Source organism: Mustela nigripes, chromosome 2, assembly GCF_022355385.1.
Source record: "Mustela nigripes isolate SB6536 chromosome 2, MUSNIG.SB6536, whole genome shotgun sequence".
Lineage (NCBI taxonomy): Eukaryota > Metazoa > Chordata > Mammalia > Carnivora > Mustelidae > Mustela > Mustela nigripes.
This window is the reverse complement of record NC_081558.1, coordinates 6187282-6214644: the sequence shown is the minus strand read 5'-3', so window position 1 is coordinate 6214644 and position 27363 is coordinate 6187282. Positions and strand designations below refer to the sequence as shown.

The 27363-nt window shown below is 43.4% G+C and overlaps 1 protein-coding gene across 2 annotated transcripts; it reads left to right on the top strand.

The window, feature by feature from the left end:
* Positions 1–5976: 5976 nt before the first annotated feature.
* LOC132010925 (zinc finger protein 558) lies at positions 5977–26375 on the top strand. Of its 2 annotated transcripts, XM_059388920.1 has the most exons (8): positions 5978–6306; positions 7328–7416; positions 14955–15051; positions 15506–15594; positions 16210–16336; positions 21442–21537; positions 22212–22294; positions 23015–26375. In XM_059388920.1, the coding sequence occupies exons 3-8, from the start codon at positions 15021–15023 to the stop codon at positions 23795–23797; spliced, it is 1209 nt and encodes a 402-aa protein (XP_059244903.1). In that variant the 5' UTR covers positions 5978–6306; positions 7328–7416; positions 14955–15020; the 3' UTR covers positions 23798–26375. The 2 variants fall into 2 exon arrangements, with proteins under 2 accessions (XP_059244904.1, XP_059244903.1); XM_059388921.1 differs by lacking the exon at positions 7328–7416 and having other exon boundaries at positions 5977–6306.
* Positions 26376–27363: the final 988 nt, after the last annotated feature.

Here is a 27363-nt window from a genome sequence, read left to right as displayed (position 1 = left end):
TAAGGAAGATGTGGTCCATATACACTATGGAGTATTATGCCTCCATCAGAAAGGATGAATACCCAACTTTTGTAGCAACATGGATGGGACTGGAAGAGATTATGCTGAGTGAAATAAGTCAAGCAGAGAGAGTCAATTATCATATGGTTTCACTTATTTGTGGAGCATAACAAATAACGTGGAGGACAAGGGGAGTTAGAGAGGAGAAGGGAGTTGGGGTAAATTGGAAGGGGAGGTGAACCATGAGAGACTATGAACTCTGAAAAACAATCTGAGGGGTTTGAAGTGGCGGGGGGGGTGTGGGAGGGTGGGGTACCAGGTGGTGGGTATTATAGAGGGCACGGATTGCATGGAGCACAGAGTGTGGTGCAAAAATAATGAATACTGTTATGCTGAAAATAAATTTAAAAAAATTAATCACTCAAAAAAAATATGGGTGGTTCTATCAGAGAATATACTCTGTATGATTTCAACTTATTTCAATTTGTTGACATTTGTTTTATGACCAGTATGTGTTCTATCTTGGTGAATGTTCCATGGGAACTTGATAAGGATGTCTATTGACTGTTGTTGGATGTAGTGTCTTATAAAATCTCAACTGAGTGCTCTGCAAATGTCAATTTGATATGGATATTTAATGACATTGTTCATTCTTCTATATGTTTGTTGACTTTTTGTCTAGTAGTGCCATAAATTTCTGAGGGGGCTTTTGAAGTCCCCAGTTGTAATTTTGGATCCTTCTATTTTTTCCTTCCAGTTATATTAATACTTTATTTTAGATTTTGATTTTATTATGAACATTTTCAAGAATACAGCAATTGAAAGAACTTTACAGTGAATGCCTGTATACTTACCACATAGATTTTACCATTATAATGTTTTGCTATACTTGTTTGTTTTAGCATATAGCCATCATCTATCATCAATAAAACCATACATTTTCTCTTCTTTCTAGCTTTATTAAGATATGATTGACAAGCAAAATTTGTATATATTTAGGTTGTACAGTGTGGTATCTTTTTATGGTGTAAAACTGTTGATATATCAGTTTTTGATTCATATATTTTGATTCTCTGTTGTAGTCACTGTCTTCTTGGTGGACTGATTCTTTTATCATCAAGTAATTCCCTTGTCCCTAGTAATTTTCTTTGATCTGAAATAGACTGTTGGCATGTTCTTTCTCCAGTTCCTTCCTCTCCAAGATCCTCTCTCTGTCTTTAATTCAGTGAATAACGGATGCCACGTGCCACCCCTGGAAGGGAATGGAAGTTCAGACTCCATCTCCACTGACAATATGCTAGCTGGGAAAGAGAGTGAAACCTTGAGTTGCCTGATGATGCCACTTAGGGGGGATGGGTAGTGAGTGACCAGACTTCCTATGCATTTTCCCCTGACACTGATCCAGCAAGCTATCTTCTACTGCACCAGTGGGAGACAATAAAAAAGACTCCCAACTCTGTGCCCACTGATGTTGCCAGTGGAATAGGAAAGCACCCACCTGGGATGCCTGCTGTTGCCCAATGGGTGGCAAGAGTCCCAAGTGTCTGACTTGCTCTTTGTTGATGCTGCTGGTGGCACAGAAAAGTGTCTTCCTGGGGCATTTGTTGCTGCTGAATCAGGGAGTCAGTAGAGACTAAGTTACCAGGTTAAGAAAGTGCCTGCCTAGGCTGCCTGATATTGATGGTAGGAGATAGGTGTCTATTACTCCCCACTCAGTTCCCACTGACAGCACAGACTCTGGGTGGGGTAGGGTGGGTATGGTAAAAAATAAATGTTTTTGCCCTGCTGAGTTTTCCATGACCTGACCCTGTAGTCAAAGAGAACGTGCTTGTCTAAGGGCTTTTATTTTGCCTGGGTCTGTTGGTGATTCCAACTTGCAGGCATCTCTGGTGATCAGAATTGGGTAAATGGAAAACTCTTAAAAAATGTAAGGAACTTGTCACTGTGTCATTCCTCAAGTGCTGAGGTCCTTAGCCAGTCCACCTTCCTCTTTCCATTTTTTGGTCTTCATACAGTTATTTGCTGATTTTTTTCCAAGACTTTAGGTTATGTTTAGCAGGGAGAAACAGGGGAAAGTGAGTCTATATCATCTTGTCCCCAAACTGGAGCCACCTTTTTTTTCTTTACTTCTTGAGTATTTCTTTTTTGTTCCTAAGTTTTTGCTTCATAGTTTTCATGTTTTTGTTGATCTAATAAAGGAGTTGTTTTTATCTATTAGAACACAATGTGTTATCCTCAAGTATAAAAAGCTATTTATGCAGTCACCATGATAAGCTTATTGATTATAAATCAAATTGTGATGGGATGCCTGGGTAGTTTAGTCCATTAAGTGTCTGACTCTTGATTTTGGCTTAGGTCATGATCTCAGGGTCGTGACATTGAGCCCTATGTAGTGCTCAGTGCTCAGCAGGGAGTCTGCTTGAGATTCTCTCCCCCTCTCTCTGCCCCTCCCTGGCTTGTGAACTCTCTCTAAAAAAATAAATAAAATAGAAACCAAATTGTGAGTAGAACCTCCAGGTTTTCCTGGGAAGATTATTTTGTCATTAGGAACATTAATGATGCTGCGGATATCCTTGTCCTGGTCTCATACAGATTGGGAGTTGTTCCACTCCGTAACCATTAGTGATGGCTTTGGGCTGAAGTGTTCACCATCCCCTCCCCCCACAATTACTAAGTTGAAGCCCTAACTCTCTTATCTCAGAATGCATTTGAAGATAAAGTCTTTATAGAGTTAATTAAGTTAAAATGGGGTCAACAGAACAGACCCAACCCAAGTGACTGGTATCTTTACTAGAAGTGGAAATTTGGACAAAGTTGTGGACAGCAAGAAGGCCATGTGAAGACAGAGGGAGAAGACAGCTATCTACAAGCTGAGGAGAGAGGACTGAAATAGAGTCTTCCCTCATGATCCTGAAAAGGGAACAACTCTGGTGACATACTGACCTCAGAATTCAAGCCTCCCAACTGAGAAAATAAATTTCTGTTGTTCAAGCCACCCAGTATGCAAGACTGCTTTGGCAGCCCCAGGAAATTCCTACAGGTCTTAATGCCCTTTTAGTGTTTTCCAAATTAAGAAAGGCCTTTCCATTCTGTGAGTTCTGTATTAGAAATGGATATTGCGTTTCTCAAAATATTTCTATCATGGAAAAAAGACCCATCACATAAAACTCATCCTGACAACAATTGCCAAGTGTATATTACAATATTATTAATCACATGCATGTTGTCCTGCAACAGAGCCTTAGAATCACCCCAAATCAGCCCACATGACCGAAGCTTCTACACACACCAAACAATTCCCCATCAATCCCCACCCCCAGCCTTGGCCTCCACCATTTATCTTCGTTCCTATGATTTTGACTACTTTAGGGTTCTCATATAAGTGGAATCATGTAGTATTTGTCATTTTGTAACTGGTTCATTTCATTTAGCATGGTGCTCTCAAGTTCACACATGTTGTAGCATATGACAGGATTTCCTTCTCTTTTAAGACAAATAATATTCCATTGTATGAACACATCACATTTTCTTTATTCTTTCATCCAGCAATGTACATTTAGGTCATTTCCATCTCTTGGATATTGTAAATACTGCTGCAGTGCATTTTCTCAAATGTTTTCCTGGCACTCAGTGAGATTGAAAAAAATATTCTTATATACATCATCTAATGTAACAAAGTACCTTTCTAAATTTCTAAAGTTTAAATATTTGCTACTCTTCAAATAAATCTTGCCTCATTGTGATTTGTGTTGATATCAGTTCATTAATAATTTACGATTTTTTCACCAAATATTTTTCCATAATGGCTCTTTGTGGGGTTCAGGAAGTTTGCATATGATATAAGGGTTTCCTAATTCTTATTTAGTAGTTTTCTAGTAAATCTTTAGGATAGGAAGTAGCTTCCTAGATGTGAGGCAGAGAGCAGAAAAATAATAAAGTGATTGCTATACTTAACTATATCCAAAGAAAACTGTAGTTTTACTAAGTCATTTTTACATACCCTTTGCTTGTTAGAATAGCACATATTGTTTTATTAATGAAAAAAGAATTCAATAAGCAATTTTATTTTTTTTTAAAGATTTTATTTATTTATTTGACAGAGATCACAGTAGACAGAGAGGCAGGCAGAGAGAGAGCCCGATGCTGAGCAGAGAGCCCGATGCGGGACTTGATCCCAGGACCCTGAGATCATGACCTGAGCCGAAGGCAGCGGCTTAACCCACTGAGCCACCCAGGCGCCCCAATAAGCAATTTTAAAATGAGACAATATCTATTAGATTTCAATGAAATATGAAACTTTTAGCAATATGCTGCTATCAGTTCCCTCATCTGTAAAATGTAGGTAGATAATAGCATCTTCCTTATAGATTTCCTGTGAAAATACTCTGTAGTGATATACATAACATGCTTATCATCATGTGCATTGGAAAGTAATGCTGTATTCATTTTTCCACAAGGATGATTATAGCTTTTTTTATGCTTGAAGACTGAAATTTTCAAAATATATTCTGTTGTTGCAAAGTGGATCACTTTTATGAATTCTTCTTACAGTTTGATGATCCCTTTGGAATACAAATTCAGGCTTCTGTGCATGTATGTGTGTGTTTCTGTCTGTCTATATATCTATATCTTAAATAATACTTAGAGTCTTACAATGAAAATCTATCCTCCTCACTTCTGACTCTCAGAAACAACTTCTTTATTGTAAATTATAACTCTGTGTTTTTAAATTAGCCCCTTATACAGTGTTTTCATTTTTCAGCTTTTGACTTTTTCCAATAATTTTTCTGAAAAAAATTGCATGTAGTTCTCTTACATATCTTAAAACATAATTTCCCTTACCCAATATAATTAATTATGAGAAACCAATTTTGATGTTTATTGTTTTATTACATAAATGTTTAGCACCTTATGACATATGAATCTTATCTGTTGACACACCAGGTAGGATATGATGAAAACATTCTCTTTCTCATTTTTTGTCTTGACCTTTTAAATTGTGAACTTTTCTTTCTTTTCTTTTTTCCTATCAGTTCATCTCTGGTTTATCCCTCTCCACCAGAAATTTAAATCTCTTTTCTGTAGATTCAGGTGCATGGGACAGTTTATCAGTTCCAGGTTTTACTCGCCGACATCCCTTTTGGGATTGAGCATAAACATACGCATACATATACACCTATATCTAAAAGGATAGAGGAGGAAAGAATATTTACCTCTGGGCAAAGGACTGGGAAACAGTGCTGGGAGTGAGGATATTTTACTGACTCTGCATCTTTTTCAAAAGATTTTATTTATTTATTTGACAGAGAGAGAGAGCACAAGCAAGGGGAGTGGCAGGCAGAGGGAGAGGGAGAAGCAGACCCCTTGCTGACCGGGGAACTCGACCTGGGGCTCCATCCCAGGACCCTAGATCATGACCTGAGCCGAAGGCAGACACTTAACTGACTGAACCACCCAGGCGCTCCTCTGTATCGTTTTTTAAAGTTTTCCTGTATGTGTATCTATGAACTAGTACCCTCTCTGTCCCACCAAAATTTTTAAAAGAGCATTAGATCTCTAAGGCAAGTTGTAGAGCTATGTGCATACATAATCCATTTTTAAAGAAATTAAGACAGCAAACATGCACAAAAAAATAAAAGCCCTAACTACGTACAAGTCCTTCTTTAGAGTTGTGTGAGGCTGTGTAAACGTGGAGGAAAGATTGCAGAAAATTTTCTTATGCATCCTGTTGCTAGTGCAGTCCAGAGGTACCCGTGAAGCCCCGCCTCCAGCCGCGCCCCCGGAGCTGATTTCCTCCCACAGTCCCTCCCGCCAAGCTTATTTCCGCCACATTCTTGCCCCTGGAATTGGTCTCCGCCCGCCGTACCTCCCCTCGACTACGTCCCCGCCCATTGCCACGCCCCAGAGCTTGTCACCGCCCACCTGCCCGCCCGCCCTCTCGCTGTTCCCGCCCACAGCCGCACCCCCCAGACCTGGTCTCCGCCCCGACACCTGGCACTGCCCACAGCCCCGCCCCTTAGGGCTGGTCTCCGTTCCCGGTGCTAACCCTGCCCGAGGCGGTGGGTCCCTCCCTCACTGACCCAGAAATCCTGGCCGGCGGCGGCGAAACGCGGCGGTCGACCCCGCCCGACCCAACTCAGAGCCCCTAAACTTCCCTCTCCGCGGCGGCTCCACAGAGACCGGAACTGGGGCGCGAGGCGACCAGCCCGAGACCGGAAGCGGAAGCGTGGGGCGGTGCCGTGGAAGAAGCCTCGGGTGGTTGCTGCGTGGGGAGTGCGCTCTTCCCCGGGGGACCGGTTTCACGTGGTATGTTTGGCCTCTGGGCGAGGGGCCGGACTCGGAGCGCGGCGGGCGGTCCGGGGCTTCCGGTAGGCGCCCAGGGAGGGGCACGGGCCGCGAGCATTTCCAGGCACCGGCTCTGGCGTCCCCGCGTCCGTCTGTCCCCAGCCGGAGTCCCGTTTCCTCCCCTGGGCTGTTTCCTCAGGTCGGTCCCAAGCCGGTGTCTCCCGACTCCGGGCCCCGCCGCCCCCCCCCCCCACCTCTGAGGGCTGGTTTTGCCCCCGCAGGCGACTTTGAGCAATGCCTGGAGGCATTGTTTTGGTTGTACTAATGGGGGTGTGGGGAGGCGCAGCTAGCTTCTAGCGGGCGGAGGCCGGGGTTGCGGCTCAGCATCTTACGGTGCACGGAGCAGCACCCCTCCTCCAAAAGACGATGCCTAATCTGTAGTGCCGGGCTCGGGACTTCGTGCTGTAGGGCCCCCACATCTCTGAAATCCTGGGTCAGCCGTGGAAATTGTTTCAAAGTCAGCTGAGTCACTTACCGCCCCCTAAGTGACAAGCCCGGTTGAAAGTGTCTGACATTCTTTGAGCGCCTGGGTGGCTCAGTCGGTTAAGCGTCAGACCCCGGGGTTTCACTCGGGTCACAGGATCTCAGGGTCCTGGGATCCAGCAACCCTCTGAGCTCCTTGCTTCTCCCTCCCCTTCCGCTCCTCCTCCCCTCCTCTCTCGCAAATAAATAAATAAATAAAATCTTTTTTAAAAAAAATTTAAAAAAACATAAAGTGTATATATAGTCACCATAAAATCTTTATCCAGCCAGATGAGTTGAGTAAGTCAGATGCACACACAGTATGATGCTGCTTTCTTCCACTTGGGGTGCAGATGGCTGGTCGGGAATCTGGTAAATCCAGTCACTGCCAAAATTTACACTTTAAATAAATGAAAAAAAAAAAAAAAAGACGGATGGGTGGTCTATTTATCCATGAACAATTACTCTCTATAAAAAGGCCTCAAAAACGATCTTTGTGTCTTTTTTTTTTTTCCCCCAGACAAGAAAAGCATCTCTTGAACTCAAATTTGTGTTAAAACCAGCTTCAGGGTCCACCAGCCTCACTGATCTGTGGATTTTTGTGACCAGGTGAGGACCATGAGGAACTTGTAACAGGTTCCAGAAGCCTCCATTGTGCAGATGAGCTGTTGATGGGCTTCCCCTGTGCTCAGGCTGTAAACACGAAGAGCCGCTAAGAGTGAGGGTTGTTTTTTTTTTTCTTTAAAGATTTTATTTGTTTATTTGACAGACAGAGATCACAAGTAGGCAGAGAGAGGAGGAGGCAGGCTCCCCGCTGAGCAGAGAGCCAGATGCCGATGTGGGGCTCTATCCCACACCCTGGGATCATGACCTGAGCCAACCTCAGCCGAAGGCAGAGGCTTTAACCCACTGAGGCACCCAGATGCCCGAGTGAGGGTATCTTAAGAAAAATTATTTGTATGTTTGATGGATTATGTTCAAAGGAAAGATACTAAGGTGAGTGTGGTTATGTGTGTGGAAATAAGGCAATAAATACATTTATATGCAAACAAGGACACAGTAAACAAATATGTAAATCACTAAATGTAATGGTAGAGAAATACAGATTTTCTTGCATTCTGTCCTACTAAAAATTTCAGGATTTTATATGTAAGGATAAATATATAAAACTTTTACATGCATAGGTAATATTACAGGTTCTCCCACTAAAGATTAGCAGGACTTCTCAGCAGCGTTCCCGAGACCCATTCAGTTTGAAATCTAAAGCCCTATAAATGCTCCACAAGGATTAAAAATATATGGACATCTGAGGGAAAAATTCTTTGAACTTCTTTCTGTTAGTAACAGAAATTTAAAATTGAATTGACCAGCAATGGATTTTTTTTTTTTCATAATGAGATTTAACATTATTTAGAGGAATACCCAACAACTTGTGTGTTGAAGGTAGGGCACTTGTTTCCACAAAGACTGTCCTCTCTACCTTGCCTTCTGGCAGGAATTAACTTTTATTTCTTAAAAGTTTTCTGAAATAGAGGTACCTGGGTGCCTAAATGGGTTAAGCATCTGCCTTCGGCTCGGGTCATGATCACAGGGTCCTGGGATTGAGCCCCACATCAGCTCTCCGCTCAGGCGGGAGTCTGCTTCTCCTTTTCCCTCTGTGATCTCTCTCGCTTGTGCTCTCTCTAAAATAAATAAATGAAATCTTTAAAAGAAAAAAAAAAAACTTTTCTGAAATAAGTCTGGTAATTGATGTTACAGAGGATCCTGTTAAGTAGTCTTCTGTTGTTGGGTTTTACTAATTCCATGGTATGGGTGCACGTGTGTCCCAATTTTACTCTAGATTTCCTGTAATGTTTTGGAAGAGAGTGTTTATTTGTCATGCAATAGATATTCTTTGAGTGCACAGTTTATGGCGAGCAACCCTCCTTGTTTATTTGAAACTGAGAGGCTTACCAGGACACAGGACATTTAGTGTTCAAACCAGGACAGTTCTAGACAAACCAGCGTGGCTCATGCTCTCCGTGAGCCAGGCCCTGGGCCAGATAACAGAGACCTGGGAGAGCCAGACTGACCTTGTTCTGCCTTCATGGAACTTAGATTCCAATAGGGAATTAGAATTAAATAGGGAATTAAAATTACTTAATTGTTTTAATTTAATTCTGTGTTTTTTTCAGTATTCCAAGATTTCGTTGTTTATGCACCACTCCCAGTGCTCCATGTAATCCATGCCCTCCTTAATACACCCACCACCAGGCTCACCCATCCCCCCAGGCCCCCCAAAACTCTCAATCAGTTTGTTTCTCAGAGTCCACAGTCTCTCATAGTTCGTGTCCCCCTCCGATTTCCCCCAATTCACTTTTCCTTTCCTTCTCCTAATATCCTCCATGTTATTCCTTATGCTCTGTGAGTAAGTGAAACCATATGATAATTGACTCTCTCTGCTTGACTTATTTCACTCAGCATAATCTCCTCCAGTCCCATCTGTGTTGATACAAAAGTTGGGTATTCGTCCTTTCTGATGGAGACATAATACTCAATTGTGTATATGGACCATAACCTCTTTATCCATTTGTCTGTTGAAAAGCATCTTGGTTCTTTCCACAGTTTGGCAATTGTGGCCATTGCTGCTATGAACATTGGGGTACAGATGGCCCTTCTTTTCACTCCATCTGTATCTTTGGGGTAAATACCTAGTAGTGCAACTGCAGGGTCATAGGGAAGCTCTATTTTTAATTTCTTGAGGAATCCCCACACTGTTTTCCAAAGTGCTTACACCAACTTGCATTCCCACCAACAGTGTAAGAGGGTTCCACTTTCTCCACATCCTCTCCAACACTTGTTGTTTACTGTCTTGCTGATTTTGGCCCTTCTAACTGGTGTAAGGTGATACCTCACTGTGGTTTTGATTTGAATTTCCCTGATGGCTAATGATGATGAACCTTTTTTCATGTGTTAGACATTTGTATGTCTTTGGAGAAGTGTCTGTTCATGTCTTATGTCCATTTTTTTTTTACATGATTATCAGTTTTGGGGGTGTTGAGTTTGAAGAGTTCTTAATAGATCTTGGAAATCAGCCCTTTTTCTGTAGTATCATTTGCAAATATCTTCTCCCATTCCATGAGTTGCCTCTTCGTTTTGTTGACTATTTCTTTTGCTGTGCAAAAGCTTTTGATCCTGATGGAGTTCCAAAAGTCCACTTTTTAAATTTTACTTGTTTTTAAGATTTTATTTATTTATTAGAGAGAGCACAAGCAGGGTGACAGGCAGAGGGAGAAGCAGACTCACCACTGAGCAGGAAGCCCAGTGTGGGGCTCAATCCTGGAACTCCAGGATCATGACCTGGGCCGAAGGAGGACCCTTAACCGACTGAGCCACCCAGGCCCCCAGGAATTGTGATTTTAAACAACTCATGACAGGAGTGATGTGGGATCTTGGCACATAGAACTCAGTCGAGGGAACAGGGAGGCCTTGAGAAGGGCTGATATTGACCTTCAGGGCTGAGGTTGGGGTCAGATTTAGCTAGCTGTAGAGTTTTTGGAGCAAGGGAGTATTTTCAAGAGAGCATTTCAGGCAAAGGGAGTGGCATAAAGACAACCCCAGAGCAGGAGAGAGAGAGCCTTGTGTCCTCCATGAGCTGGGAAGACCTGAATGGCTGAGCCGAGCCAGCAAAGTGGGGAGCACAGAGCAGGGCAGGCTGGACTAGGTCAGGTCTTAGATTGGACTCTGCTCTGGGGCTAGTAGAGGACATGGTAGCGATGTGAGCACTGGGAGGACGTGATTCACCTTTGGTCTGTGCATGTGGATCAAAATGGACTTCAGGATTCAGAAGGAAGACTTCAGAGGCAAGACCGGGCATGGTAAGAGGAAGTGAGGTTATGGATAAGGTGGGGTTCCCTAAGCCCGGATGGTGGTTGTGGAGTAGGAAAGAAGTGCGAAGAGGAGACCCGGGAGTTCAGAACTGAGAAAATGAAATGATGCTTTCATTCGTGCTTGCGTTTGTCAGATGGTACCGGGCCTTTCCTCTGCCCCCAGCTCCTGTCCATGTGAACCTGCAGGCCTCCCCCTCACCCAGGCCCATGCTTTCATCCTGCTTTGCCACTCATAGGCCCCCTCCTCCGCATCCTGGAAGAAGTCATGCCTGAGCAGTCCACGGCTTCCCTGTCTACTCCGGGAACCACGAGTCACCTGTAGCTATTTCAATGAAACCAATAAGAAACACAATCAGAATTTCATTTTTTTTTTTCACTCGTCCTGGCCACATTTCAAGGGCTCAGTATCCACATGTGGCTGTAGCTACCAGCTGGACAGAGCAGAGTTAGAGGACATCTCCGGCATCCCAGAAAGTTTTGCTGGGCAGCACTGGCTTCAGGTGGCCCATCCTCTCCAACCTTCTTCCAGCGCGGACATGCATCCGCTGCAGGCGTCACTGAATCTCTAAACTGAGCACAGACTCCTCTGCCCTCCTGTGACATGTCACCTGCCAGAAGACCCTGATGGGGTCCTCAGAACCTGAAAGTGCCCCAGGTATCTGCTTAGCCTGCTTTTCCTCAGGGGCTCCGGGAGCGGCTGGATCCCAGCCCTCTCATGGCTCATCTGTGACTGGGCTCTTCCAAAGTGCAGATCGGGTCCCTGGTGGGGAGAAAGGAGACACCCTGCCGCTGCAAAACGGAAGGAGGCTCCACAGCAGTGGTCTGTGGCTGCTGGAACAAATGACCGGAGACTGGGACAGCAACACGGATTTCTTCTCCCATTCTGGAAGGCAGACCCTCAGTGGTCATCAGGGCTGCATTCCTTCCAGAGGCTCTAGGGGAGACTCCTTTCCTGTGTCTTCCATCTTGATGGGTCCGTAATCAAAGGAACGAGACTGATTGATACAACGCGAAAGTCAAGCAAAGCTTTATTTCATGCCAAGCATCGAGAATCAAACCAACCCGTCAGAGCTGCCTCTTAAAGAGAGGACGACCCCCCCCCAGCCTTACCGGCTAACTTTTAAAGGGCAAGGGCCATGTGGTTGAGCCTGGCCACACACAGGTGACCGATGGGATTGCAACACACAGAGAAAGCTGCACAGTCATGCTCGGTCACACACAAGTGACCAACTGAATCACAGTTTATTCTATAGTAGCTATTTGAACTAGCCTATCACCTTGGTCAGAATTGGCACCCAAAAGGTGGGGCCCACATTCTTTGGTAGCTAGGGAGACAGTGTGTGCCCCCACTGATCAGATGTCTCCACCTGGCCTGACCCGCCCTTGTATTTGGGCTTTGTTACCTGGGACTGGTTTCCCGGACTTGCTTTTAAGTAAGTCCTGGGGCGTGGGCGGAGGGGCATCAGTTTAAGTTTTACTGCATAAACAACAAAATTACTGTTTAATCGGATGGAATTGCTCTGGCTAAATAGGCCCTTACAGTCTCATAGAGGCCACCTGCCTTCCTTGGCTTGTGGCTTCTGACTCCTGCTTCCATCATCCCAGCTCCTTCTCTGACCTGACCACCTTACCTCCCTCTTGTAAGGCCTCTTGTGATGACCTTGGGCTCACCCGGATAATTCTGGATACTGTCCACATCTCGGGGGCCTTACCTTATCACAGCTCCACAGTCCCTTGTGCGTGGAAGCTCACACGTTCACAGATTCTGAGGAGTGGAGTCTGGACACCTTTGGGACAGGAGGCAAAGAGACCCTGAACGCTCTCTCCACCCGGCCCAGACTCTTAGTGTCCCAGGTTCCCCTCCCTGCTCACACTCAGCAGCCTTTATTGCGTTGATCCTTTGGGTGCAGGGAGGGCACACAGACCTCAAGAAGCTCGGTTCTATGTAGTTACATTTGATTCCCGAACTCCAGGGAAAGGAGGCATTCGTTCCCTAGGAAACATCCCTTTTTATAGGGATGACACTGCTTTGAAACTTTTTTTTTTCACTTAATTTTAATGAAAATTAAAATTTTTTAATTCACTTAATTCTAATTTAATCTTTTTCACTTAAACTTATTGGAGATAAGAATGTCTATCAATACCTAGAGATCATCTGTTTCTTTTTTGGCTGGGAGAGTTTCTTCATTCTGTGGGTACTCCCTAGTTCATTGAGCTGCTTCCCTATTGATGGTCCTTTGATATTCTAAATAAGGCCGGGGTGAATCATCACACCCTTGACCTTTAGTATTTGTGTCCTTGTCCTTTAGTATTTGTGTATCCTGAGATAGGTTCCTAGATTGTGGTTGGCCAGGAAGGTGTAAATGTTGCCACATTTTGCCTGCAGCTGGCAATTTTCCTTCCTTGGGAATTATGTCCAGCAGTGTATGAGCGTGCCTTTCCAGACAGGCTTGCCAAGAGGAGATGTGGTCCACTAGGTCTGTTGATCTGACAGGTTTAAAAAAAAAAAAAAGTTATCTGTGTAGTTGCTGTGTGCATCTCTGTTATTAAGAGTAAGATAGGAAATCAGGGGAGGTTCCACCAAGGGTCATGTCCTTGAAATGCTAGTAGTGAAAACCAGAGGGTTCTGGGCTGAGGAGGAGGTGGGATGCGAGGAAATGAGTCAGAGCGAGCCCCTGTGCCTGGGATCAGAGAGCGAGGGGCTGGGTAGTAAAAGAGAGAAAACGGAAGATAGATTGATTTCACTACTGAAAAACACTGCATCGGGTTTCCACGGTGTAAGAAAGGGTCCAGTAGAGTGGTGGGGCCGGAAGGGCAGGGCAGGCATGAGACAGTCCGTTGTGCGCAGCTCCTCGAACAGCAGGCGGGACAGAGCCCAGAACAGAGCTGCAGACCCTGACCTGATACAGAACGGGGGCAGCTCGAGTCTGGAACAGGAGGGAGGGCAGAAACCGTGGTGCATGTGGCCGCTGGAGGGGGGGGGGGGGGGGGCTACGTGGGCAGGTAGAGTTCCTCCCGTGAACGTTACTCTGAGAAGTAGGAGGCAGGACCAGCTGCTGCAAGCGAGGGTGTGTTTCTTATCTGTTGTCCCCGGACAGATTGTCCCAAACCTCAGCGACTGAAGACAGTAATGATCATGTGGCATCTCTCATGGTTTTTGTGGTTCAGGAATTCAGAGCAGCTCAGCTAGAAGGTTCTAGCTCAGGGACTTGATGAGTTGCCGGCGGGATGTCCACTGGGGCTGCAGCACTCTGAAGTCTTGCCGGGCGCTGAGGGTTCTCTGCCAAGGCAGTTGGCTTCCAGGCCGGCACACCGGTGCTGCTGTCGGAGGGAGGCCTCAGGTCCTCTCCGAGTCACCTCCAGGGTACTCTTGTCACGCGGATCAGCCTCACGCAGGTGGGTGTGGACACCAGGAGGCTTGGGTCACCGAGGACCATTTAGGAAGCTGGTTCCTCTGGAGGGAAGAAGGGAGGGCATGTGGGGCATAAAGAGATGGGAGCAGGTGCGCGGGTAGGGAGCGGCACGGCCGTACAGGGTGCCGCGCAGGGTCAGGGGCTCTGCGTGTTTGTGACCGTGTTGCCCTAGAGGTGGCAGCACGACAGAGCAGGCAGAGGTTTGGAATCACGCCTGGTGGGAGCGCTGCTGGGCAGGTGTGAGGGTGGGTGGAGAGATGAGATCGTGAGATCCAAGCGGGGGAGGACAGGGCTTGCCTGAGGAGCAGGAGAGCGGCTGGACCGAGTCCTTGGTGTGGTAGAGAGACGCGGAGTGAACGAGGGCGCGTCTGGGAGGCGAAGGAAGGTGCGGCCGGCGAGGATGGGGGAACCTCGCAACGCAGCGAGGGTCATCCGCTCGCCCTCTGACGTCATACCCAGTGAGGGTCATCCGCTGGCCCTCTGACGTCATCTGACGGTGGTGGGACTGGTGGGGGAAGGACTGATGGGAGGCAGGTGCCAGCGTGTCCAGCTGGTAAAGGGTCGCAGCTGGGGCTGTGTGTGCGACAAGCACTTGGATGGGAAGAACGTGCCCTGAGACTCGGTGAGCCTGAGGCTTCCCTGGGCGGCGCAGGCCCGCGCTGGTCGTACCGGTTAGGACAAGAGGACAAGTTCTGCCGTCACATGGCCTACGTTCATCCCCTTCTGAGCAAAGTAAAGACCCAGGACTGGAGACCCCACGTGTGCTTCCAAGGAGGACACGGTGGGCAGGCTGCGACAGGTCCGTCCTCAGTAGCCTGGGGAGGGAGAGAGGCTGTGAAGGCTCCTGTTTCCCCGTTTCTTCCAGAACCTGGCCTGCGTGCGCGGTGGGGACGAGAGGAGGAGCGTCCGGGTTCTCTGTCTGAGTCACAGGATGACGGCTGTGGTTCTGTCCCCCACTTGTGGTAAGCTCGGGAGTCCCCAGAGTCCAAGCATTAAAGGCCCCTGCACCACAGAGCGGGAATCACAGGGGCCCCATGTGGTTCTTGGGATTTGGGGTGTTGCTGGTTTGGGCGACTGTGAAGATGTCACCTGTGTGGTGAATATTGGAGTTTTTGAATTATGCCTCAAATTCTTTCTGTAAACTTGATAAAATAACAGTGCTGGCCCTTGAACTTCAGTTTCCTCCACTGTGAAATGAGAACTCTCGCCTTTTCCTCCAGTGCAGTAAGAGTCTTGGCCTTGGTGAGACAGGGCTCTTCTCTGCCTCCTGTGAAAGCTGTGTGTGCATGTGTGTGTGTGTGCATGTGCGTGTGTGTGTGTTGGGGTATGGTCAGGTAGGTGGGCAAGCCTCCCCACAGGTGAGTGCTAGAATACAGAGCCATCCCGACCTCCTCGGACTCATTTCTTTTTCTCCAGCTCAGCCTTCCCTGTTCTCAGCCTCTCCTCAAAAAGGATGCACAGAGGAGGAAGGGTCGGTGCATGGCTTCCTGACAAGCTGGTTACCGGTGAGTCAGATACCCCTTTTTCCAAATTATCATTCCCTTGATCAGCGGTCGGATTATCTCTCAGTGACCTGGAGCCCCACAGCCAAACCAGGCCTCGGGCAGCGCAGGGTCTCCGGGCCTCTGATGGGGGTGAGGGGCTGCCCAGCCAGCTGCCGTGTTTGTCAACACTTTCTACGCGGCAAAGCTTCCTCCACGGTCACTGGCTACGTCCTGTCCCACTGAGAATTTTAAGGGGAAGGTAAACTCAAGTGTCCTAGACTCAAGTGATTGATGGCTGTGAGGAAATCACTCATTCATTTACCAAGTATTTCTCTGGCATCTGCCATGTCCCGGGCCTATGCTCAACCCCGAGACTGAGGGAGATAAGACTGCAGGATTTCACAGTCTCCCGGGAATAAGGGACTCACCTATGTGTTAGAGGTACATTTCACCTTGGCAGTGGGTGTCAGTAGATAGGAGAGGAGCACTGCAGGCTGAGCCCAGAAGCAGTGGAGAGCACAGCTCAGAACCCTGCCCGTGTATCTTAAGCTTGGGGTTCCCCGTTTCTGTTCCTGTCCCCTTATCAACTTGGTGGCGGTAGTCCTTGGCTAAGCCTTGATTCTTATGACGGCTCAGGACTTGGTGACCTTCGAGGATGTGGCCGTGGAGTTCACGCAGGAGGAGTGGGCACTGCTGGACCCCTCTCAGAGAACACTGTACAGAGACGTGATGCGGGAGAACTGCAGGAACCTGGCATCCCTGGGTAAGCCCCGCCTCAGCCCTGCATTTATTGAATGACTCAGGTGACAAGACTTCCTTTTGTCCTTTTTTTTTTTTTTAATTGTCATAACATTCCCATACCATAAAATTCACCATTGTAACTATTCTAAAGCGTACCGCGCAGCAGCTTTTGCTGCATTGGCATTGCCCTGCAGCTAGAACACCGTCCAAATGGGGAACAGTGTCAGCCCCTCTCAGCCCCGCCCCCGGAAGTGCTCAGTACCCGGTACCTTTCCCCCTGCCCCCCACCGGCAGCCACTAGTTTGCCTCCTGTTTCTGTGGCCGCGCCTGTTGAGAACAGTTCATATCATCGCGTTCCCCAAGATCTGATCTCTTTTGTCTGGCTTCTTGCTTTCGGCAGCATAGTCGTTCAAGGTCCAGCTATGGCCTGGCCTGTACCAGCTCATTATTCCTCATCGTGTCTGAATCACATGCACATTTTTAAAATTCATTCATTGGTTGATAAGCATTTGGTGGCTTCGCACTGACCAGCTGTTGCAGACAGTGCTGCTGTGAATATTTGTGTCCAGGCTGTCCTTTCCACGTGTTTCCGCTTTTGCTGGGTACGGGTCTGGGAGGGGAAGGCTGCGTCATGCGTTACCACGTTTAGCCTTTTGGGGAGCTGCGCACCGTTTTCCACGGCAGCTGCGCGGAGGTGTGAGGGCTCTCGTTTCCCCGCATCCCCCCAACATTTGTTTTTCCAGGGGTCGCCATCCTCATGGTTGCAAAGGGGGATTCCGTGGTGGTTTTGATTTGCATTTCCTCATCACTAATGACTTGAGCACTTTTTCACGAAGTAGTCCGCGGTTTGTAGGTCTTCTGTGGAGAAGTGTCTGTTCAAGCCCATTTGAAATTCGGTTGTTTATCTTTTGTTCTTGGACTATAAAGATTGGTCATATATCGTGAACGCTGATTCCTTATCCAAAATATGATTCGGAAATAATTTCTCCCATGTGGTGGTGTGTCTTGATTTTATTTGTGTCCTTTGACACACCAGAGTTCTTCATAGTTAAAAGTCTGTTTCTGGGTTTCTGTGTCTCTTCCCCTCCGCCTTTGCTTGTTCGTTTTGTTTCTTAAATTCCACATATGAGTGAAATCATATTTTTCCAAAGAAATCCAGATGGCCAACAAACACATGAAAAAGTGCTCAGCATCACTCAGCATCAGGGAAACACACATCAAAACCACAGTGAGGTACCACCGCACTTTCCTTGTCAGAATGGCGAAAATCAATAACACAAGAAACAGGTGTTTGTGAGGATATGAAGAAACGGGAACCATCTTGCTCTGTTGCTGGGAAGGCTAACTGGTATACCCACTCTGGAAAACAGGGTGGAGATTCCTCAAAAAGTTAAAAACAGAGCCACCCTATCAACAGTATTTATCCAGAGGGTACAAAATTTCTGGTTCAGAGGGACACCTGTACCCCAGTGCTTATAGCAGCAATGTCCACTTCTGTAGGAGACTGTTTTTTCCCCCATTGAATTGTTTTTTGACAATTGAAATGACCACAGACATACGGGTTTACGCTCACTCAATCCTGTTCTGTTAATCTCTGTGTCTCCTTGTGCTGGTGCTGTGGTGTGTCTAGTACTCCAGCTTTGACCTAAGTTTTGATGTCAGGAATTGTGAGAATTCCTATTTTGTTCCTTTTCAAGACTCCTCTATTTGAGATCCTTGGCAAATCCACATGAATTTTAGGGTCAAGTTTGTCCATTTATTCAAGTAAGAGCTGTTGGAGTTTTGGTGCTGATTGTGCTGAATCAGTATATCACTTTGGTTAGTATTGTCACCTTAACAGTATCAAGTTTTCCAAGACACATCTTTCTGTCACTGATTTTTTTATTTGATTCTATTATATTCAGAGAAAATACTTTCTATGATTTCACTGCTTTTAAATTTATTCAGTCTCATTTTATGGCCTAACATATGGTCTGTCTGATCAGGAGGTTCCATATGTATATGGATGAAAGTGTATTCTGTGGTGGAGCGGAATATTTTATATGTCTGTTAGGTCTGGTGAGGTTGTAGGATTGTTTAAGTCCTCCTTTTCCTTGTTAACCTTCTAACTAGTTGTTCTACCCATTGTTTGAAGTGGGATGTTCAAGTCTGCAACTATTATAGAATTCTCCATTTCTTTCTCCCTTCAATTATGTCAGTTTGAAATCTAGTACTGTAGAATTCTGTTTTTATTAGTCTGTAATTGCTACATCTTCTGGATGAATTACCTTTTTATCATTAAAGAATATCTTTGTGTCTCATAACAGTTTTTATCTTAAAGTCTGTTTTGCCTGAAATTAATGTAGCTACATTATCTTTTGGTTGCTCTCTGCTTGGAATATATCTTTCCATCCGTTGACTTTCAACCTCTTAGTGTGTTTGGATGTAAATTGAGTCTTTCATGGATAACATATAATTGGATATTTCTTATCTGTTCTGCCAAAATCTGCCTTTTATTTGGACAGATTAATCCATCTACATTTAAGATAGTTACTAATAAAGACCCACATACGCCATTTTGCTATTTTCTACATGTCTTATACCATTTTTGTTCCTTAGTTCTTTCATTATTATTTTTGTGTTAGATGTTTTCTAGGGGACCATTTGGATGCCCTGTCATTTTTTTGTGTGTTTTAGTTAATTTTTTTTCATAGTTGTCCTGCGGAACTGCAATTAACATTTTAACTTACAGCAGTCTGTTTTGGTTTAGTACCAACTTTGTGTCAACAGCATACAAAATTTTTGCTCTTGTATAGGTGTTTGCACACACACACTCCCTTTATATTGCTTTGTCACAAATTGCATGTTTATGCCTTCTGTGCCCATTAACATAGATTCATAATTATGGGCTTAGGCATTTCTCTTATAAGTCATGTAAGAAAAAGAAGAGAATTTCAAACCAAAAATATAATTATTCTTGGTTTACGTATTTTCATTTATCCGATTCTCTGTTTCTTTGAGTGATTTGAGTTAATACCCATTATACTTTCATTTCAGCCTGAAAGCCTCCCATTAGCATTTCTTGTAGGATAGACGTGCTAGTAATCTCTGTGTCTCCGTTTAGCCTACTTGAGGTTTCTTAAACTTCTTGGTTGTGTCCATTTGTGTTTTTCATCAGTTTTTTTGGAAGTTTTTGGCCATTATTTCTTCAAATATTCTTTCTACCTCATTCTCTTCTCCACTTAAGGAACTCCCATGATGTGTCTGTTGGTATGTTTGATGGTATTCACAGGTCTTTAGGGCTCTGTTCATGTTTTTTGTTTTGGGTTTTTTTTTTTTTTTTTTCATTTTTTTTTTTCTTTCTCTTCTTCCATTGAGGTAATAGAAATTGTCCTGTCTTCATGCTTATGGATTCTTTCTTCTTCCTGCCAATATCTGCCGCTCAACAGCTCTTCTGACTTTTTTTCATTTTAGTTTTTGTACTTTTCAACTCCAAAATTTCTATGTAGGTTCTTTTTGTAATTTCTGTTTCTTTAACATGTGTTCTATTTTATGAGAATTCATCTTTATGGTTTCCTTTATTCTTTATACACAGTTTTCTTTTCGTCTTTGAGCATACTTTAAAATAGTTGATTTCAATTCCTTGACTACTAAGTCTAATGGCTGGGCTTCCTCAGAGGGGAATTTTTTTTTTTTTCCCTGTAATGGGCCACACTTTTATTTCTTTTCCTGCCTCAAAATATTGTTGTTGCAAAATGGACATTTGGAACATTATTGTATGGGAATTCTGGAATCAGGTTTTTCCCCATCACCAAAATTTGTTGTTGTTGCTTGTTGTATATATGTTTAATGATACTCCTGAACTAATTTTGTAATGTCCGTACTTGTCATGTGTAGTCCCAGAAAACTATTTTGTTAACTTCATGGTTAAAGATTTTTTTAAAGGCTTGGAACAAAAAGTAAAAACCTATTGTCTCTGCAGATGTGTTCCATGTGTGTGTTTGGGAACATACCTTCACATCAGCAGGCAGTTTACAACTCTGCCATAATCTTCACTTTCTGCTTGTGCAGAACTTAAAGATCAGCCAAAGCTGAGGACTTAGTGCTGTTTCAGGTCTTTTATGAGCATGTGCCCAATCCTAGCCTTCTAGATTCAAAGAAATGGGAGGGCAACTTTTTTTTTTTTGGGGGGGGGGGGGCAACTTTTAAAAATTCCCCAGAACATCTTATTCCATATTTTTCCTCCCAAGTTTCTTGGACAGTCTTTTGTTTTCCTATGATATATTTATCATAGGCCTCAGGCAGTGGTGGCTAATATATTTTCTTTGAAATGTATTCAGTACATCCCCACTGAGTACCCAGCTCAGCCCTTGGAGAATTCGAGATTAGATAAATAAAGTCAAGACCTTGGAGCCAAACCTTCAGAAAGATCAAAACAACCACAGAACTTTGGAATAAGATCCATCCTGCTCCCTCTGTTACTAGGAATGTGGGCTCTCATCTTCAAGGTTGCAGCCAAAGCAGGGAATAGAGGATGAGACAGGGGTCAGTGAAAATGTCAGCTGGTTGTTGTCCTTGAGTAAACAATTTCCAAGTTGCTATGAACTTTTGATAAGTTTCCAAAATTCTGATAAAGTTGATTCTGATGGCTTTCCCCAGTTTATTCTTTAGAGTTCGGGACTGTTGGTTCAGTATCCCTCAGTTTTCACTATTGTCTCTTCTCACCAGTCTTTCTGGAGCACTTCTGTGCCCCTGGGTCTATGCTGGGGTTAGGAATACAGTGATGAATGAGACAGATGTGGTCCCCGCCCTCATGGCACTTTCTGTCTGATGCCTTCCCTGTGAACTGAATAGCTGTTCCTTACCCTGACTTTACATTCTCCATGGTTAAAAGCTTTAGAGCTTCTAAAGTATGTATGTAAACTTAGACATGGACTTTGGGACAGTGTATGTCTTGTCACTTCGGTATTGGGTGTGCTTGAATTTTTATTTCTTGGGAGTTACTATATTCATTACAATTTATGTGTAGTTATTCCACTGCTGCAAAAGCCATACTTGATCATCTTCAGAATTGTTGGCTCCAGTTTCATGGGGTTGCTTGTCACCTGTACAGTCACCCAACATCTTCTGTCTTTTCTCTGTGAATAGGGTATCATGTTGATAAACCCAGTCTGATCTCCCAATTGGAACAAGAAGACAAGGTGGTGACAGAGGAGCGGGGAGTTCTCCCAGGCACCTGTCCAGGTGAGCATCAGGTGGATGGGTGGATATGAGTCATTTTGAGGAATAGCTCTGGTCAGTGATTTGGGGCATGGGAGTATTAACGTTTAGGAAACGTCAAACAGGGAAGTTTATACAGTGTCTTTTTCTCTGACAAAGATGGTCAAGAACATTTGGTATGAGCTTCCTTGTGTACATTCTTTCTTTCTTTTTTGCCTTTTGTTAAGTATCTCATACATTACCTTGGAGTCAGAGGCAGGGGGGGAAAAGACATTTCTTTTCATTTTTTTTAATTAAAGTGTAATTGCATACAATGTTACATTAGTTTCAGGTGTACAGTGTCATGATTTGACAAGTTTCTTAAGTTGTACTATGCTCACCAGAGGTATAGCTACCATCTGTCACCATACAATGCTATAATAGTCCTTTTCCTTTTTAAATAAATCTCATATGAGCACTTTGTTCAATGCCTTCCTACTTTGCATTCCTGATAATCCCTTCTTCTTAAATCTCTGATTAGTCTTAATCCTTTTAGAATCATTTTTTGAATATCTACAATTTTCATACTCCTTGCGCTTTCATGGCAAAATGCTGATCCCTGAGAGTCTGCATTTACTCATATGTGCACTTTACTATTTCTTTTCTCCATCAACTTAAATTTCTTTTCTTTTCTTTTCTTTTTTTTTTTTTTTCCCCAGATTTGGAGACAGTACTTAAAGCCAAATGGTTAACTCCCAAGAAGCATGATTTTAGAAAAGAACATTCCAGTGGTATAAAAGCGGTAAGATTAATATGGCTGATTTCTGGATTTTTTTCCACAGTAGGAGAATAAGTTAGAAAAGTTGCAAAGTAAACAGAGTCATTAAAGGAAAGTCATATACACCTTGGGAAATTGTGTCTCTGGAGAGATTCTGTGAAAAGCTGTGAATTTGGGGAAAACTATAAGTTGGCTCCAAACTTGTTTCATCACTGGGAGTTTCCACAAGTAAATATTTTCTTAAATGTGACCAGAATATTGGCTGTTGAAATACAAAGTGGTTGGGGCGCCTGGATGCCTCAGTGGGTTAAAGGCTCTGCCTTCAGCTCAGGTCATGATCCCAGGGTCCTGGGATCCAGCCCCACATTGGGCTCTCTGCTCAGCAGGGAGCCTGCTTCCACCTCTCTCTCTATTTGCCTGCCTCTCTGCCTACTTATGATCTCTGCCTGTCAAATAAATAAATAAAATCCTTAAAAAAAAAAAAAAGAAATGCAAAGTGGTTTATCAGAGTTTATCAGAAGATGCTCTGTGAATAATGATAAGGAATTGTAGCAAAGCATCCATCTTTTATAACTTCTAAAAGCTCAGACCGGGCAGAAGTCATATATAAGCACTGAAAATAGCCAAAACATCAATTGTAATAATATAACAGAATTCCTGGGAAAGAGAGTTCGTATGCATAAAAATTTATTGAATATTAAAAATACTATAAATTACAGTTATGATTCATCTCTCAATTAACAGGAAAGAAATCATCTTGGAGTGAAACTCAACGAATGTAACCAGTGCTTTAAAGTCTTCAGCACAAAATCTAACCTCACTCAGCACAAGAGAATTCATACTGGAGAAAAACCCTATGACTGTAATCAGTGTGGCAAATCCTTCAGCAGTCGATCTTACCTTACTATTCATAAAAGAATACATAATGGAGAGAAACCCTATGAATGCAATGACTGTGGGAAAGCCTTCAATGATCCCTCTTCCCTTAGACTGCATGTGAGAATTCACACTGGAGAAAAACCCTATGAATGTAATCAGTGTTTCCATGTTTTTCGCACTAGTTGCAATCTCAAAAGCCACAAGAGAATTCATACAAGAGAGAATCACCATGAATGTAATCAGTGTGGCAAGGCCTTCAGCACAAGGTCCTCCCTTACTGGGCACAATAGTATTCATACAGGGGAGAAACCTTATGAGTGCCACAATTGTGGGAAGACCTTTAGAAAGAGCTCATATCTGACACAGCATATGAGAACTCATACTGGAGAAAAACCCTATGAGTGTAATCAGTGTGGAAAATCCTTCAGTAGTAGCTTTTCTCTTACTGTGCACAAGAGAATTCATACTGGGGAGAAACCCTATGAATGCAGTAACTGTGGGAAAGCATTTAATAATCTCTCAGCTGTTAAGAAACACGTGAGAACTCACACTGGAGAAAAACCCTATGAATGTAATCATTGTGGAAAATCTTTCACCACTAACTCTTACCTTTCTGTGCACAAGAGAATACATAATAGGTGGATATGAATACAATAACTAGGAAAGCATTCATTGATTTCTTAATTCTCAGACAACTGATGGGAACTCACTAGATGTATGAGTTAGCTGTTGCTACATAACAAATTTCCCTCCGAAGCACAGTGGCTTCAGACAACATAACGTTAATTATCTCACAGTTTCTGTAGGTCAGGGATTTGGAAATGGCTTAGCTACGTAGTTCTGGCTCAGGAGCTGTCATGAGGTGAGGCCAAGATGTGAGCTGGAGCAACGCTCATCTGAGTTTACTGCTGAAGAATCTTCTTCCAAAATGGCTAGCTCACATGTCTGGCACATTAAGGCCAGTTGTTGGCAGGGAACCTTCATTACCTCACTCTCCACAGGGCTATAAGTATCTTCATTATGTAGCAGCAGGTTCCTCCCAAAGCATTTGATCTATGGGAGCGCTAATGCAGAAGCCACATTGTCTTTTTTGACCTAGCCTCGGAAGAACCTGTTATCACTTCTTCCAGACTGTATTGCTCACACAGTGTGGGAAGAAACTACACAGGGTATGTATAGTAGCAGATCATAAGGAACCATCTGAGAAGCTTGCCATGAAATCAGTGAAGAAAAGCCTTTAGCGGACTCTCGTTCTTTTAACCTAGTCTATATGAAGTAGCCTTTAAGAAGTCGTGTTAATTCACTCTGGAGAGAAACATCATGCGTGCAATCTTTGTGGTAAGCTTGCAACTCAGACTCACCCCAGCGTCCACAAAAGATTACTTATGGGGAGAAACCTGAAGAAGACAGTAGCTGTAGGAAAGCCTTTGTGATATTTCTAGGGAGTCATGCGACAGTTCAGACTAAGAAAACCTTAAGATCATCAGAATGCAGAAACCTTCACGGACTCCCATCACTGAGAGCCCATGTGAGAAATCACTACCAAGGAATATTCGTAGAAAGAATGTGGAAAACCCTTCAGCACAAGTGTTCGCATTACCGAGCAAAAGATGGGGAGAGATTCTGAACACAGTTACTGTGGGAAAGCCTTGAATGTCCTCTCAGTTTCTAAGAAGCATGATTATTTATCCCGGAGAGAGAGTCCTGTTGAACGTCATCAGTCCGGAAAAGTCATTTTTCCACATTCCTTAGGAAGCTGAGAATTCCCTGCAGACACTTATGAATATAAAGATCAAGGGGATGCCTTGACTAATACCTCCTACATTAGGAAAAATACCAAGTTTTTTCTGGATGCAAAAGTTGTGAGTGTATTAATTTTGAAAAATCTTTTAGTGATTCTTTGTTGATTTGTGAGAACCTACATTGGAGGCAAACCCTAGAAAAGTAGTCAGTCTGAGGATGCCTCAGCTCTTAACTGAGTGGCCACAAAATAAACTGGGTATGGAAAGAATAGTGAGTGTGGGATTGCCATCCTCCTCAGTGTCTCATCCTAAGATTGGGCCACTCATCCGTTAGTTTTTAGTCTTTTGTTTCAGTATAAACATATATCTATAGCTGTACCCTAAAATAAACCTTAAGTTATGTCCCATAGTTTTGTATGTAATATGTTTGCTATTATTTACTCTTTAAAAATATTAGTACATAGCATATCCAGAAAGACATTTCTGAATATCTCCTGAGTAAATTCTTTACTGTAGTGGAAATTAAGCTATATTTACTGCGTACTTTAAATAGTTTAAAGGCGTTATTGTCAGGTAAGTGGAGTTGATGCTGATTCTTTTTTTACCTTTCTACCCTAGTATGGCAATTTGTTTAGCTTCTTTCCCAATGTCCATTGTCCCCTACTTACTTACTTTAAAAAATGTTTTTATTGTTGTTCAAGTTGTCAATGAGCAGGATTGAAAATAATCTGTAAGGCTTCTTTGAAGCCCAGAGGAGTATTGCCTTACTCTCCTGACCATAAGAAGTAGGTAGAAGTCACTGGGGAGAACATCATTGGGCTTGTTTGCCTCACCTGTATCCTGTTCATCTTACCCGTTCTTTCTCTTGGAAATGGACTCAAGTCCAAGAGTTGGAAGAGCTATATTTTGATCATGATAACAAAAACCACAGTGCAGCAAAAAATTACAATGATATGGGCATCTCCAAAACTTCTGATTGGCAGTATCTGCTCTGGACTGCTTGTTCCCAGACTTGTCCTTATATGATTAAAAGTAGCCTCTAACTGGTTAAAGCTAAAGTCCTTTTTTTAGTTTGTTTTTAAGGTGATGTTCTGTTCCTGTCCAGCTAAATGCAATATCTAACTGGTAAGCCTCTTAGTTGGTCACATTTTATAAGTGTTTCATGTTTCTTTGAAAATAATGTTTATTCTCTAAGTTTTAGATGTAGAGTATGTACCCATAAACTCAAGCTAATTGTGTTTTCAGATATAGTATGTACTTTAAGATTTCTGTCCTCAAATTTATTTAGTGATAGATATGTTATTAAAGTCGTCTGCTATGGGTTATGGATTAACACTTTTTTGTCATTTATGTCATCTTTCTTAATGTATTTTGATGTACAAGTACATTCAGGATTAGGTTTTTTTCTTGTGAATTGTTCCTTATATTTGGATCATTTTTTATACTGGATTATTTCAGTACATTAATAAATGACTAAATATTTACATAGTCCTTCCTGTAGATGAGGCACTCTTCTGAATGCCTTATGGATATTACTGAGTACTCAATGTAAGCTTAAGGAAATATATACTGTTATTGTCCTCATTTTACAGTAGAGAAAACTAACATGGTAGTTTCCTGTTACTTGCCTGAGCTCCCTGGCTAGTAAATGGTGGAGCCCAGATTTGAACCCAGGCAGTCCATGTTCTTAACATGGTCTATCTAGTCTATCTATTGAGTATAATGTATATGTCAGGTACTGTTTAAGACACTCGCTCGCTCTCCCTCTTTCTCTCTCAAATCATTAAAAAAAGTACCAGTTGCAACACCATGAAAAGCTGCTTTTGAGAGCTGTCTATAATCTGTTCTTCCTCTGAAAGTTTCTGCAACCAAGATGCAGATACTAAGAGGACCAACCAGAATCCTGTGTGCATTTACTTTTAAGAAGCTAGTGTATCCAAGTGGCATTAAGTGTTGGGCCATAATGGTGACAGTGATATATTTCTCAGATTCTTTCAGGACTAAGTCACTCATTCCTCCAACTGCTGGAAGTGTTCTAATGGCTTGTCCTGCCATTCCCTCTGGAATTCTCTTGGGCCAAAGGAGGGCGCCACACCTACATTTATGTCCACCCTCAAGGGGCAACCCATTTCCAATGACTAGTTCATATGAGGCATGCAAATGCCTAATTCCTTTGCCTCAATTTGTGACACCCCTGAAGGGCCACCCCAGATCTAGAACTATTATTTCTTCATCTGTAAAATAGAAACAATGAAATGCCTACTTTGTAGATTTGTATTAAGGATTCAGTTAGTTAACATATATATGAGGCTTTTATGATTCTTCTGGTATATAGGAAACATTTTATTTTCTATTATAAGTTAATTAAAATTTACTGTAGGAATATACTGAGCAAGATAAGCCACACAAAGAGTAAATATTATATGAATCTATTTGTATTAATTTTAAGAACAGCAAAAAAAAAACTGATAG